The sequence below is a fragment of the Onychostruthus taczanowskii genome, unplaced genomic scaffold (assembly GCF_017590055.1).
Source record: "Onychostruthus taczanowskii isolate IOZ18803 unplaced genomic scaffold, ASM1759005v1 scaffold21, whole genome shotgun sequence".
Classification (NCBI taxonomy): Eukaryota; Metazoa; Chordata; class Aves; order Passeriformes; family Passeridae; genus Onychostruthus; species Onychostruthus taczanowskii.
In genome coordinates this window covers 1,724,882-1,740,060 of record NW_024499351.1, presented here as the reverse complement: position 1 = coordinate 1,740,060, position 15,179 = coordinate 1,724,882, and the positions used below count along the sequence as shown (strand labels likewise).

The window sequence follows — 15,179 nt, the reverse complement described above, 5'->3', positions numbered from 1 at the left end:
GCACGGGTCCAGCGGAGATGGGCGTGCAGTGCTCAGTCCCTACGCACACTAAAAATAAAAGGCAGCCCGTGACACGTGCGTGCCAATAGAGATGTCTTGTACAATACAGCACAAGGCTGCCGTAATCCATTGTTCTGTGCGCCAGTGCAGGGGAGGAGGGATGCACAGCCGGGCTGGCTATTTCATCATTCTCCCTCAGAGCCTGGCCAGTAGCATCTTGTCATTACAGGCGTGTAATTTTAGCATTGAAAAGGGAGTGTGTGTGTGTGTGTGTTTCCCTGCCTGTGTCACTTTCTGGTAGCTGTTCTAGGTCTTTCAGATGATTGTTTTGAATTTCATTTACAAGCGAGGTGTCTCTTTTTAGACAGCACTTGAGCTGTGCCGGTGCCTGCTGGCTCTGCAGTGGGAAGGAATGGAAGGCAGTCTTGGCTGGATTGGGCCCTGGAACAGTACAGAGCCATCTTAATTGCTGCTGCTCCACCTCTTGAGGAGATGGCTCTGGTTCTCCCAGCATGGAGTTGTGTGCACCGGCTCCAGCGTGGCTCCTTGCCCACTGACACGGGGATTCATGGTGTCGTGGTCCTGCCTGTGGGACTGGCACCTCCTGCTTCCGTGCAAGGAGGCCCAGAGTGCTGCACCTGTGGGAAGAAACAGTGGTGTGGAGCAGAAGACTAGACTGATCCCAAGGAGACTTGTGTGTAGAAGCCCTCGCATATTTTTTGGGTGCCAACAAGCAGAGTCTGCTGAATAATCAGCTAATCATGTAGTAAAGTCAGGGGATCTGGCCCAGTGCTGTGCCTGTTTGCTTCACTGCAGCTCTGATTTCCTGCTGCTGATGCCCAGGTGTGTAAAGCAGCTCCTGGTCCTTCAGCAGATTGCTGAGCCCGTGTGTTCACAGCACAATAGAACTGAATTCACACTTGGCAGGCCTGGCTGCTTCTTTAACACATGGAGACCCAAATTTCAAAGCAGCCTCAGCCTGGCTCTTTTTGGTGTCTCTTTGAAGCACAGAGCCCAGGTAAGCTGAAGCCCATGGAGGAGGCTCCTGGTGGTGGCTCAGACACTGCTGTGTGCAGCCATCCTAGGAAAGGATATAAAGGAGATTTGGCACAGAGGTGACCTGAGATAAGGGCAGCTCTGACATCTTCTGGAAAATCTCTCTCTCCTCAGTAGGCAGCCCTAACAAAGCATCTCCTGGTAGTGGGAAGGGGAACACCTCCACCCTGATCTGGCTCAGATCAGGTGGTTGGTGGTCAGCAGGGCCATGTCCGCACCGGGCTGTGGCAGGGTTGGCAGTCATGGACAGTGTGATTCCTAAAGCTTCCAGTTAAGGATGAGACCAAAAAAGGGCAGGCTGGGGGCTTGTTTGCATCTTCTGGGCACTGTTTTATAAGGAAGCACATGGGAAGTCCTGTCTGAAGCAGAACATGTGAGGATTGACATTTTGGCTTTGAGATCTTTGAGACAGAAATTAGTTTCTGCTGGGCAGTCCAAACCTGTTCTGCTTTTTTCCAGTAAAGACTACTGCCTGCCTGTATGTGAATATTAAATAAATGTTTTTCAACCCTGGTGTGTTACCCTGGTATATTCTCCCTCTTGCTTTGCACTTTTGCTCTTGCCTTCAGCCTCACAGTGGTTTGCAGTGTGCCTTGCTGGCTTTCCATGCTCAGAACCTGTGCGGTCTTGTCCACCTTCTGGTTCTGCCAGGGCAGTCTTTAATGCTTTAACAAGCTAACAAGTGCTCCTCTGATTTAAACTTGCATTAACTTCTGCTACCCTGATAGAATTCCTAATATTATAAACACCCTTAATAACATGACTGTAATCTAGAAAACCTGCTGTCCTTTTTCCAAACAATTACTTAATGAGGCAGTAATTTATTCTAAGCTATATTTATTGGAGCCCATTCCAGCTTTATCAGACACACTCTGGTTGGATGTGTGCAGTTAGTCAAAAACATTAAAACTGCTCCACTTCTTCCAGGGGAACATGTTACATTTAGCAAACTGACAGCATTAGAAACTGTTTCCAATTTAATAGAAGCATATGTTTCCTGCAAGGCTTAACACACTGCAGAGTCAGAAATTGCCTTAGACTGCGGCTTTGCCTTTTTTTAGCGTGGTGAAAAGGAGCTGCAAACTGAAGGCAGAAGTGGAGTTGGTGTTTTTGGTTGTTTTGCAGAGATCCTTCTAGCAGGGCTTCGGCGGGCTGCAAGTTTAAGAAACTCTCAAGAAAGTGGTGTGGGCGGTGCACACAGAGCTCTCGCTCCAAATGCAGTTTCTGATCATGAACAAACAGCAAGAGCTTGCTTTGCCCTCTGGGCCTCAAATAGTACAGTATGCAACAAGGGAGAGCAGGCAAGGCACGAGGATGGAAACAGTAGGATCAGATTACAGTTTCAAAATATCGCTGGAACACGTTGGCTGGCGTTACACTATTGACTGGCTTTATAATTGCATTGCTTATTTGCTAGGGAAGGCTTCACCTTACTTTCTGATTAACATGGACACTCCTTCGGGGACCTGGGGACTCCAGGTTCTGAATATCAAAGGCAAACCCCGTGAGACCTGCACGACTTCAGATGCTTCTCAAATGAGAGTCTGAGCTTCTTCTGTTGTCTCCTTTTGCCAGAGGTTTCCTTACACAGCCCCTGCTGAAGTTCTGCTTAGAATAGCCTGTAACAGTCACCCACCATGGTTTTCCTTCTTATTTTGAATTTAACTGGATAGGAGAAAAGACCCCTGACACTCAGCTTGCTAGCTGCTCCTTGCTCAGTCTTCACTCTGTGGGAAGTGCCTAAAGCAGGAGACTAAGGCTGTGCTTCTGTAGGGAGAGAGAAGCTGCCTTTCTTGCTAAATGCAGGAGTGGGGTGCCGAGGAGCTTTACTTGCTTCTCTGTTTCTTCTGGAAGAGCTGAGGTTTACCCATCCACCACAGGAGATGGGGAAGAGTTAGGTCCCTGTAAAATAAGTGTGAGAAATACCTGCCACTTAGAGTTACTGCTGGCACTGACAGCCTTGCAGTGAAGGCTTGCAAACATAAAAACAATCCCCTGTTACTCTCTGGAAGCAGAGAGCTGCCCAGGAGGCCAATTTTTTTTATACTCTAAAGGAGAGTTTTGTAAGTGCTTATTAAACCTCACTCAGTTAAAAAAAAAATAAAATTAAAAGGGCAGCCAGAATTAATGTAAAATGTGTCAGGGAAAACAAACCTTGTAAATACGGAATGTCTGAGCACTGGCTCTGGAGAGGACAGAAACCTCTGCACAGCTGCATTCCTTCTACCTCTCTTCGGGAGTTGTGGGATTTGTTTCCTATCTCACATGTGACATGAGACACAATTCTTACCAGGCAGCGTTGTCAGGACTCCTCTATAGCCAAGCAACATGGATGCAGTACACTCCAACGTGTAAAAAGTGCATCGGATCCCGAGAAAGCAGCCTCGTGGGGAAAAAAAAAAATAAAATTAAAGCGCACTCCCCCCTCCCCGCCCCCATCCGGGCTGGTCGGTTCACACCCTGCGGGCCAGCTGCAGCTCACACAGGCAGCGTGGCCGTGCAGCTCTGCATGGAACAGGCTGTCCCGGCTCCGGGGATGCTGCCGTGCCAGGCTTTAAACACTCCGGTGTCAGCAGATGAAATCCCCAAGGAGGGGCCATTTCCACCCAGCTCTGCCTGTTGCCTGTGAAAGTCCGTGTTGCTTATTTGCTCCTGCCCTGGAGTTAAACCTCCACACCTGGGCTGTTCAGCTTTCCCCCTTGTTTTGAGGGAGGCTGGGAGAACCTGCCAGGTTTATACTGGCCTTGCCTTCTGCTTTTCCTTTGTAACTTTGAATGGGAGGAGGGTGCCAGTGCTCTCAGATGTCTGCACTTCCACCTGCTGGGGCAGGTTTGCTGTGCTTTGCCAGGACCCTGCAGGCCAAGGAGCATCCTTCTGTAGTGGGTGAGCCCACGGTCCTGCCCCAAGGGGTATCTACAGATGTGTCCATTCTCTCTGCTGTGGCCTTGGGGATGTGGAAACAGGGACAGGGAGAGAGAGGTTTCCTGGTTTGCCTCCCTAGCTCTAGGGGACAGATACTTTGAAGTTGTGGAGACTGGTTACAAGTCCAGGTGGTCCCTCAGGCTGGGTCCAGCAGCACTGAAATACCTCAAGGAGCTCAACCTGCCTCTGTTAGCTCAGAGGATCTGGCCCTTGTCTTGCCAGTTGAACCCAGTTGGCATAAAAGGCCTTTTTATTTTAGTCCTGCAGCTCTCTGTGCCAAATCCTCATTCTGCTGAAGTCAGTAACAAAACACCCATTGACTACCATTGGGCCAGGATACAAGCAATGGACCCCTCAAGGATGAGGAGTGAAGGATGGAGGAGAGGAAAATTGTATTTCGTGTGCCAGAAGTGACACAGAAAGCACTTCCATAATTCATTGGATAGGTTCTTTGAGAAAAGCTGGTGAGGATCACTTACATCTGAGGTTTGTGAACTTAGGGGAATGAAGTGTACAAATTCAGTGCTGTCATTTCACTTTGGGGGCTCTTTTGGGGAGCTTTGGAGTTGTGGGGTTTTGTTGGGTTTTTCCATGCACACGTGTGAAGTAGCATTTTATTTTAATTCCCCCAAGTTGCCTTCCTCTCTCCTTTTTTACCCCCCTGTGGTTTTAATTGCCTAAGACTTCAGAAAGTAACTAGTCCTGCTTTAAACTCCTCTCCTCACACAAGCCCCTGTGGTTCACACCTGTGTTTCTGTGTTTGGCTGCCTGGAGGGGAATGGTTGCCTGTGGACTCGGGGATTTTGATGCTTTTACTTTCTGACCAACATGGTGTTTGTTCTAAAAGTAATCTCAACTCTAATAAGCTAATTATTTATAATTTATAATAAGCTGTTCATCCTCTAGACTGACTGAGGGGGTGGCATAAACCTATGAGTGGAAATATGACTTCTTAAAAACCCTTTTCCGCTGTTCCTCTTGATGTTCAGTTCCTCCTTCTTTTTTTCTTTTTTCTCCTTCCTGTCTGTCTTTATGAGCAGGGAGGGCCTAGTAGATTGCGGAATTGATTTCCAAGATGAGCTCTCAGTCTTGAGAGGTATTTTAAACTTAATTGTTAAAAGTCTTTGGGAATTAAAATTACAGGTTATTTTCTGTTATCAGGTGAGCAAAATCACTTTTCCTCTTAGTTTTTACATATCTGGTGCTTTTCTATGCCAAAGTGCCGATTATTAAAGACTTCAGAGATAGTCTGGCAGTGTCGAAGTGTCCGAAGCACAGTCAATAAACACAGTGCTCCTCTCACAATCTGCTCTGTCCTCTGGAGAGCGAAGGATTCGTCACTAAGTGGGCTCAGAGACACAGGCATTGCACAAGCTCTTCTCCTTTCATCGATGAGGGTTGGCTCCGGAGAACCATCCGCTCCAGGCTGATTATCTCTTCTACTGAGCCCCAACTGCCTTTTTTCCCAGCTCTGTCTGAAGAGCATGCAGAGCCAATAAAAGGAGGCTAAATGACACACAAATGAGGAAAAGAAAATATACTACTTTTGTTCTTCAATTAAGAAAAGACAACTCCCAGACAATGCTAGGGTTTCTCTGGCGCTGAGGCGCGTGCAATCGCCCTAAATGGGCAAAAAGGCGAGTAGAGTCTTTGTCAGCAACAATGGTCTAGCTTTTGGTTCTGGGTCTTCCAGAGCTGGAGCCAACTGGTAGATAATATTGGGGAAGATCTCCAAGTAACTCCCCCCGCCCCAATCCCCAGAAAGATGCAGCTTTTCCATTGTCTTTCTTGAGCTTTCTGGTTCTACATACCTAGGAAACATTGGAAACTCACTTGCAGACCAAAACCCTGCAACACCCTTTATTACAACAGCAACAACAACAACAAAGTGACGTCCAGTCTCAACTCTTAACACCCGGCCTCAAAACGGGTGAAAGTGCAGCAGAAATACGTCTGGCTGAGGTTGCTGCTCAGCCAAAATAGATGTGTGAAAGACCTTCCGTGAACATTACCCTTAGTTTCTGCCTGTGCAGTGCTACATTTGGATGGGTTGGTGTTGTCTGGTTGCCCTTGTCACAGCTGTATGGCTTGGTGGGACAGCTCTCTTGACACCTGGGATGGTGCGGGTTTGTCTCATTTTGTGCTGATCTTTGGTCAAGCTGATCTTTTAAGTTTGGCATTTTCATTTTTCCAGCAGGAGGTTTGGCTGGAAAGGCTAAAGCAAAATTTTTAAGATGAACGGAATTGATTGAGATCAAATGCTGGTATTGTACAGCATGTTTTTGGGGTTTTTTTATGTTATTCTCTATCTTAAGACATACAACTTTTTTTTATTTATGTTATTCTCTATCTTAAGACATACAATATTGATCCCTTTAATGCAGGCATGAAACAGCTTGGTTGAAGGAGGGAAGAGATGGTTTGAACTGTAAAGAAGAAGCAGGGAACATTGTCTTAAGCTTTGACGGTCAGAAACTATGAAATTCCTTTTTGAAGAGCCAGAGAAAGACTTGCAAGCCCCCAAGCATGTCTGATTTTACCAACTCTATCAGTTGGTCTAAAAAGATATCACCTCCTTGCTTCGCTTGGCATGAATGAAGTGATTTATGGAAACTGGAGGAAAACATTCTTTACAATTCCCATTGGCACTCCAGAGGAGAAGGGGATAAAATAAAACCTTATAAAGCCGAGAGTCTAGCAGTGCTTATTTGAGCCCTCTCCTTGGTGGAATAAAGCCTCCATGCTTAGGCTGACATCCTGCTTTGGTGCTTTAGGGGTTAAACCCTCTTCAGAGAGTATTAGTGGGGAAAAAGGAAACTGAAAGCTGTGCTGAAAAGCTACTAGGTGAGACTGGGAGTTGCCTGATCTATTCTATCTTTTAAAAGGGCAAGCTCTGAATCAAGCTACGTGAAGATCAAGTGAGATGTGAAAGCTTGATAGTCACACATACAGGAAATCTTGAACTGTCTCTGAGCTTCCTGGAAAATGACGTAGTGAGGTTATCGTAGTATTTACTCAGTGATGATCCCACAGTTCTTAGTGATCAGCTTTAAAAATGTGTTCACTTCCAGCACCTCAGTCTTGGGTGGAAACGGGCTCAGTTGGGTTTGTTGGAAATGCTTGGCAGCGTCAACTGGCAATGATGAATAACTGAGCACAGGGAGCGGAGCCTGGGATGTTTTCTTATCATGGGGGAAAAGGTTTGCTTTGTGCAGGGAATGTTTTTATACATTCCTGGCAGAGGCTGACAAACTTCAAACTCTTCTAGTCCCTAAGCCATTTAAAAATGTCTTCTTTAAATAGAGCATTGTGGAAGGAGCACTGGTATGTCTTTAGGTCAGAGTCTGTCTTTTTTCAGGGGGAGGAGATAGCAGGAAGGGATGGAAAGCTGCTCATCTCCTCCTAACCCCTTGCTGCTTTAAAAACGTGCTGGAATTGGGCAGGGTTTTTAATTCTTGCTAGCCTGACCCTCCCTTTCTTGCTCTTCTGTGTCTGAAGTGAAAGGAAGCATGTCTGCTGTGAACACTGGAATAGCAAAGCCCCCCTCTCGCACCCCAAACCCATGTGAACAGCTCCAGAGTAGTCCATGGAAGTGACACCAGGGAGCAGAGAAAAGCCAGACTTCAGCAGTAGTGCTAAATTTCAGAGGTTTTGTTCACCCGAGATTCCAGGCTCAGGAATTGCTGGTAGCTGGCCAAGGAGCTTGGATGGCAGCCTACCTGTTCCTCAGCTCTGCTCAGCCTGCTCCCTCCCCCCGCCTTTCTTTTTATAATTGCATAATATGCTAGAAAATTATCTGGATTTGGGACTTATTTTTAACCAGAAGAGGCTCGCTTCACCCAATCCGGTTTTCGATTTACCACCCAGCAAATGCTTCCTGAAGCCCTTGTAGCACTGAAACCCTGACTTCTTTAGCCCCCTCTTCTGCTTTCCAAGGATCTCCCAGCTCTTAAATGTTTGTCAGTCATTTTTGATGACGTTTAACTATGTTGTCTTTCTGCTGAACTGGTGTGTGACCATCAAACTGTGTTAGACCTGCCTAGTGCAGTTGTTTTGTAGGCACTAATCCCACTGGGTGGGTTGGGAATTGTACTCAAATAAGGAAGGCAAATTTTGTCTCCCAGATGATAGCTGCATAATGTGAGAAGGGTCAGGTCTGGGGTAAAAATCTATATGGCCATTGCAACTTCTTTCTGGGTACATGTGGCTAGAAAGCCTCCTCCACTTTTTTGGGGTTTTTTTAGGGTTCGGGTTTTTGGTTTTTTCCTCTTTAAACAAGGCAGAATTCTTCATGCCAGAAGAATTTGTTAAACAGAGGGAAGGATACAGGAATGAACAGGGAACTCCTTGTGATCATATTAAAAGAGTGAGCGGGTTAGAGTTCCAGCACCTCACCACTCTACCTGAGAAAATGAGAGAGCATAATGTTAGGTCGTGCTACTGTCACAGCACAGCAACTCCTTCATTCCTCTGCGTTTGGGGGGATCTTGGTGTCACAAAAATAATGGTGACAAAATGAGGTTGGGACTGTGCTGTGTAGAGGAGCATTTCCAGGCGCTCTGAAACATCCTGGAGGAGATGGCACTTGGGACTGAACTGCCCTACTTAATCTTAGCTCAGAAATTATTTATAATGCGGGGCAAGTTTGGTAAAATCCCCTTTGTTTCCTTCAAAACCTGTCATCTGACCAGCAGCAGAGTGTAGTGCAGAGAGTGGTCTTGGGGATTAGACTAGAATACTTGACAGATCTTCTTCATCTGTAATTTATCTAATTCTGAGTACAATAACTGCATTTCCTGCTCTGGTACTTTAGGTGATCAGCTAAATAAACCCATATGTGTATATCCTGGTGTACCAAAGGGCTGATCTCCCAACCTCACTGGGAAAGTTTCTCTCAACACACAATTGCTTGAGCCTCACTTCCCTTCCCCGGTGAACACACTTTGGAATAAAAAGAGGAAATTCATTGTGAGCACTTCGGTGCTTTACATTTGTATTCCCAGGCATAGCACTGCCTCAGTCAGGGAATGTGAGGAAACCTTCAGTACAGTGCCTGTGGCTTGTGCTCCTATGGACAGGTATTTGCTTAATGTAAGGAAGAGGAAATTTGCTGCCAGGCATGCTAGATCTGGAGTATTATAGGTGCTGCCTGAATTCCTGCTTGGAATTTACCAGCACAGCCATGCCTAGACGTGGATGGAGCAGAGCCTTTCGTTGGGGTGGCTGCTGCTTGCTTGTCACGCTGCTGTGGGCCAAGGCCGAGTTATTGATGGGGACACGTGTGCACCTGCTTTGCTGCCTTCATCAGTGTCCTCTCTTCCCTTGCAGATATATGTTGGGGAAAGGAGGAAAGCGGAAGTTTGACGAGCATGAAGATGGGTTGGAAGGCAAAGTGGTGTCTCCCACTGACGGTCCCTCTAAGGTGTCTTACACCTTACAGCGTCAGACTATCTTCAACATTTCCCTTATGAAACTTTATAACCACAGGCCATTAACCGAGCCAAGCTTGCAAAAGACAGTTTTAATTAACAACATGTTGAGGCGAATCCAGGAAGAACTCAAACAAGAAGGCAGCTTGAGGCCCATGTTTGTGGCCGCTTCGCAGCCTGCCGACCCTCTCAGCGACAACTTCCGCGAGGCGCAGCCGGCGTTCAGCCACCTGGCCTCGCCGCCCCTGCTCCCCGCCGACTTCGTAAGCACTATGCCCCTGGAGTCCTGCCTCACCCCGGCCTCTTTGCTCGAGGACGACACGTTTTGCACTTCCCCGGCCGTCCAGCACGATGGCCCGACGAAGCCGCCACCTCCTGCTCTCCAACCAGTAAAGGACAGCTTCTCCTCAGCCTTGGACGAGATCGAGGAGCTTTGTCCAGCACCTACCTCCGCAGAGGCAGTAGCAGCTGAATCAGCAGCCGACGACTCTAAAGCCCAGCCCAGCGAGTCCAACATCCACAAGCCCGAGGGCCTCCCGGAGAGCAGAACGGCTGAACCCAAACTCATGGACCCCCTGCCTGGCAACTTTGAGATAACAGCTTCCACAGGTTTCCTCACAGACTTGACCCTGGATGACATTCTGTTCGCTGACATTGATACGTCCATGTATGATTTTGACCCCTGCACGTCTGCCACGGGGGCTGCCTCGAAAATGGCTCCCGTCTCAGCAGATGAGCTCCTAAAAACTCTCGCTCCGTACAGCAGTCAACCAGTAACTCCAAATCAGCCTTTCAAAATGGATCTCACAGAACTGGATCACATCATGGAGGTGCTTGTTGGGTCTTAAATGTATTAGAAATATAGCAACTTTTTTTTGTTTTTGTTTTGGGGTTTTTTTGTTTTTTTTTGTTTTTTTTTTTTTAAATTTTCTTTTATTTTCTTTTTTTTTTTTAAATTTAAGTACCAGTATATACACTTGGTAGTATTTCCATAGTCCCTCCCAGCCCCGATTCACAGCACTGTGCATGCATCCTTGCTTGCCTTTTTTGAAAAGAAAAGGATCACACTAGTTTTTGCTTCGAGCAGAGTTGGAGTGCCTTCATCCATGTATGACCACTTCTAATGTATTTTTTTTAAAGTGGTTCCTCAAGGAAGACCGAATATCCTGGTATAGGAGAGAATATGTATTGTAGACAATGTTATGTTATTACAAAAAAAAAAAGAAAAAAAGGAAAAAAAAAGGTAAAAGCTAAGCACAAGGATTATGTTGGGGAAAGCTGTAAATTGCATGTGCATACTTGTCTATTTTTTCTATAAGTTTTATTGCAAGAGGTAAAAAATTTTATTATTTAGATAATCTCAATACCATTTTAGCCCTGTATAGGTTGACTTTAGCAATTCAGCCTTTTGGAGGCATTAACCTGCTCCTCTTTAAGTGTTGCATTTACATGGCTGTTTAGAAACTGCTGCCCAAATTTATTTTATATTTTTGTACAGATTCTGCAGTTTATGGTATTGTTTTTTCTAAAAACAAATGCTGTTTATACACACAAAAAAAATAGCTATTTTGATAGGATTTGCTCACATAGTTCCTGCATAATTCAGATGTACAAGAACCACTTGTACTTTTATACAGAGTTGTAATGTTTTATATGTGTATGGTGCAAAGAGAAAATTGGATCAAATAAGCCTGCAGTCGGTTTCCCTGAATGCAAACAAACAAAGAAACAAACAAAAAGTGCTTTAAGAAAGGGCTGGGAGCTGCTTCTGCCGGAGTTTCACAAGTGTTTGCTCCCTGCTGTACCCACTGCGCACTACTGTGATTCCTGAAACTTAGAGCCATGTCCTTTTCCAACACGTATGTGAAGCAGTTGGCAGGAAACAGTTGTGGAACTTCACGCCCGGAGGTCTGAGCGCTGTCCCCAAGCCCGCCCGCCTTGCCGGGCCCCCATCCCGCCCGACGTGGAGCCTTAACCCGGCGGAGATCGGCACCTCCTCACCCGGAGCTCCTGGGAATGGCGTGGGGGAGCCGTGCCTGGAGCCCCCGCGAGCCAGCCTCCCGTGGCATCTCCCTGACTGAGGGCGCGGGCGGAGAGCGCGGCTGGGAGCGTCCGCTCGCCCTTTCTTGGAGCATTTCTCCTCCCCTCTCCCACCTCACTGTGCTAAGTGCTGAAAAAGGCAGCTTCAGTATTACTGCAGTGAAGCTCATCTCGTACCTGCACTGGATGGACTTGCTTTAATATCCATTGCTGTCGAAACTGGAGCCAGTCGTGTGACATCACTTGGCATCTCCTATAGAGTTGGGTTCTTGTATGGACTGTGTTACCCGCTTTACACTTTATAGACCCGTTTTACAAGGAATATACAGACACAGCTTTCTATGCATGGTCCCCTCCCCGTAACACCTGAGAAGTCTTCTTACTGCACCAATAGCTGGTTTTTTTTTTTTTTCCTAAGTTCGTTGTGGTGTACATTTAATTTAAAAAGAAAAAAATGTTTGCAATGTATCATGCCTATTGCTGAAGTTGCTATGGCATTTTAGTTTTCCAATGGTACTTTAGTTGTTGAGTGCCGGTTACAACCTATATTGTTGACATGCCTATGGCTTCTTTAGGAATAACTTTTGTATTTATTTAAGAAATTTTAAATTATGTTTTACGTCATTTGGCAATATTCAGTCAATTCTGCTCCCTTCTTGTCACGGATGAAATTGGGTCTTGCCTGCCTTTTGAGGAGGCGGCTTTTTATAAATTGGCACTTTAAACCAGGCCATATATATTTATTAGTATATAGATAGATGTAACGTAGATATGCACACAGACACGGGATGAGAGCGAATACATTTTTGCAATGAAGGAACTCCTAATGGAAATGAAATGCATCATGTACAGCTGCGAAAGGCGCTTTGGCTCCCAGTTCATCTGTCGGAGCGAGACAGGGCTGGGGGAGGAGGGGGACACTGGCCCAGGGGGGTGGGTTTGCTTTCTTCTTCTTCCCAAGCTGAACTCTGAAGCACTGGGGTGCTGATGGATTTGCAGTCACTACACAGACTAAAGAGAACAGAAGTTACTGCTTCAAAGGGAGAACCATTGACCAAGTGTAGCTTTAGGGACCAGGGGAAGGGAGGGATGGAACGGCTCCAGCTCCACCCAGCTCTTGTTCCACAGCAATTCTCAGCCCTTGCCAGGAGAACCCATGGCCTTGCTGTCCCTGCACCTCGAGTACCTGGGAACACAAACCTGGAACAGCACCAGGCTCACACAGCAACATGGTAGGTGCTTGCCCCTTACCATGGTTAGAAACTGATTTGCAGGACACTGGAGCCGCCTGTTTTTCGGAATTACTTAAGTATTTACACCTGCTTAAATACCACCTGCTAGGCAAAAGCTCCCATCAGTGCCCTTCTCAGAGACCTGTGCTGCTAAGGGGAGTCAGCTGAATGAAGTTTTTGTACCCACAGAGCAGGAGCCGAGCTCTAAATCCAGTCTGCCGCTTGGGCAGTGTCTGTGGCTCCTTGGTGCTGAAGCGCATGTCCTGGGGCAGAATCCCTACAGGAATCGCACAGGACAAAACCTACTTGATTTGTGGGGCTCAGCAGAAGGTTGGGAAGGCTGGTGCAGGCCTGGGTTGGAAGGGCTGAGCTGTGGCTTTCCCCCTGCACAGTCACTCCCTGTCTCTAGCTGGGCCTGTGCTGTGGTCCCAACAGCAGCCAAGCATGGAATTTCTCTGACACCTACACCAGGGATGGAGATTGACATTGACGTGCAATGAAGTGACAAGATGGGAGCAGAATAAGAGGGCTTTGGATTTGAAGTGATTTTTTTTTTCTTAAATTATTTATTCTTTTTTTTCTTCTGTAAATATATTTATTTTATTGTGAAGCTAACAACATCTGGATTGTAACATGTACAGAATGTATGGTAGGAATGTATCCTCTTGTAGGAATGTAAAGCTGTATGAAAAAGGGTATGGGAGCCAGATTCAGAATTAATTGAGTTCCAGTCAGGATATGCATGGATCACAGGATTATTTTTTCCCTACACTCTTTTTCTAATATGGGTCTGGTTGTTTGAAATATGCAAAAAAAGGTATGGAGGAGGGACAGGGTTATGTTCAAAATTAGTTCTAATCAGGCTCCTACCCCCCACTGGCTGCTTGAGACGGGCCTCCCTTGGCACGCTACTGGAATCTGCCGCTGGAGGCAGGAGCAAATGCAGCCATCTCCATCATGCTGGCCTGGGAAAGGTTTAGAAAAAAAAGATTTTTTTTCCCTTATTTTTTAAACACGCATGGGAGGCCCAGCCGAATTCCCTGGGGCCGGACGCCCGTAGAAAGGGGCAGGATGTTCCCTCCGGCCCCGGGAGTTGTGCCAGAGCCACGTCCTTGCCCGGAGCTGGGCCCGTACGGTCCAAAGCCCGGCTCTGCGTCCCACCAGCCCGGCCCGGGGCTCCGCAGCCCCTCCGCAGCCCCGGGAGCCAAGGAAGCGGAGCATCCCTGCTGCAGAGAGCGGCTTCCAGCGCCGTCTGTCCGGGCATCGCTCTGGCACCGCCTGCAGCCGCCCGGGACGAGAGCAACGCCGCGAGGGCAGCGCCTGGAGCAGTCGCTGTCAGGAGACACTCGGACCTTGTGCAAGGTAATTCGGATTTTCCTCAACACCGTGTGGTAAGAGCCTGGGTTGTTTAAAACTGAGGATTTTAAAACTGATAATTTCGAGTCCAAAGTTTACACGTTATTACTATTAAATTGAGTATATAGCAATGGGTCCTGTTTGACAAACGGTTTAATTCATTCTGGCATGTTTTGAACTTTTTGTTCTTGTTACAGGGTTTCTTTTGGATTGGTTTTGTTCTTTTTTTTCTTCCCCCCAATCCCCCAATCAGGCTTAAGTATCCTGCTTCTGTGCAAGTTGCTTTCAATATTCTATTAATTAATGAGACTGAACATTTTAAAATAAATTAGTTATTTTAAAGCACTTTTTTCTTTTTCTGAAAATAAGCCTAATGCAAGTTCTGGAACCTCTTTAAAAACACAAATTGCAGATAAAATCCCAACCTCAACTCCTATCTAGTTCTGAGTGTATTCCATACTAGTGCCTGCAAAGGCCAAGATTCTGGAAAAGGTGTAAATAGTGTGACATGTTCAGTGCATGGTTGTTTGAACAGGGCTTGTTATTGTCAAAAAAAAAAAAAGAAAAAAAAAAAAGAAAAAAAAAGAAAAAAAAAAGAAAAAAAGGGTGTATTTCCCCTTCCCCTCCCACAGACCTTAGAGCTGTGCCTTTTCTATGCAATATTACAGACATCTGAAACCAGATTACTGTATTCACATGTAGGTATGGGCTGTAATCAAAAAAACAATTGGACAAATGTACATGGAAATGAGCAGTCTTACTTTTGTAGTTTTATATTATACAATAAACAATTAAAATAAATTCTGGCTTTGTTCTTTCCCTCCACGAAAGAGGGCGGTCAGGGGAGGAGGAGAGCCCATGAGGGCTGCAGGAGGAGGGCTGGGAGGTGTTCACCCGCGGGAGGTGGCAAGGGACAGGGGAGGGACAGCCCGGCCTGACCCCGCTCCGCCTGGCAGAACAAGAGAAACATCGCCTTGTGCGAGGCCGGTTCGCGCTGTGAGGCTTTTGTCCTCCCCGGCACAGAGAGGTGCCCGTGGTGGCCGTTCCTGGACTACGTGTGCCGAGGGATGCTCGGGGCTGGGAGCGGCTTCCCAGGCAGCGGCCAGGCTGGCCCGGAGCGGGACCTGCCCGCCGCTAATGCCCG

General features: G+C 46.8%; 1 protein-coding gene across 5 annotated transcripts in view; it reads left to right on the top strand.

The window, feature by feature from the left end:
- The window catches only part of SERTAD2 (SERTA domain containing 2), a 79,047-nt gene extending 64,211 nt beyond the window's left edge, over window positions 1-14,836 (top strand). For all 5 annotated transcript variants that reach the window (XM_041404265.1, XM_041404267.1, XM_041404266.1 and 2 more), the window contains one exon: window positions 9,307-14,836. In XM_041404265.1, the coding sequence (XP_041260199.1) occupies window positions 9,311-10,255 (945 nt within the window). In that variant the 5' untranslated portion in view covers window positions 9,307-9,310 and the 3' untranslated portion in view covers window positions 10,256-14,836. The remainder of the gene's footprint in view (window positions 1-9,306) is intronic.
- Window positions 14,837-15,179: the final 343 nt, after the last annotated feature.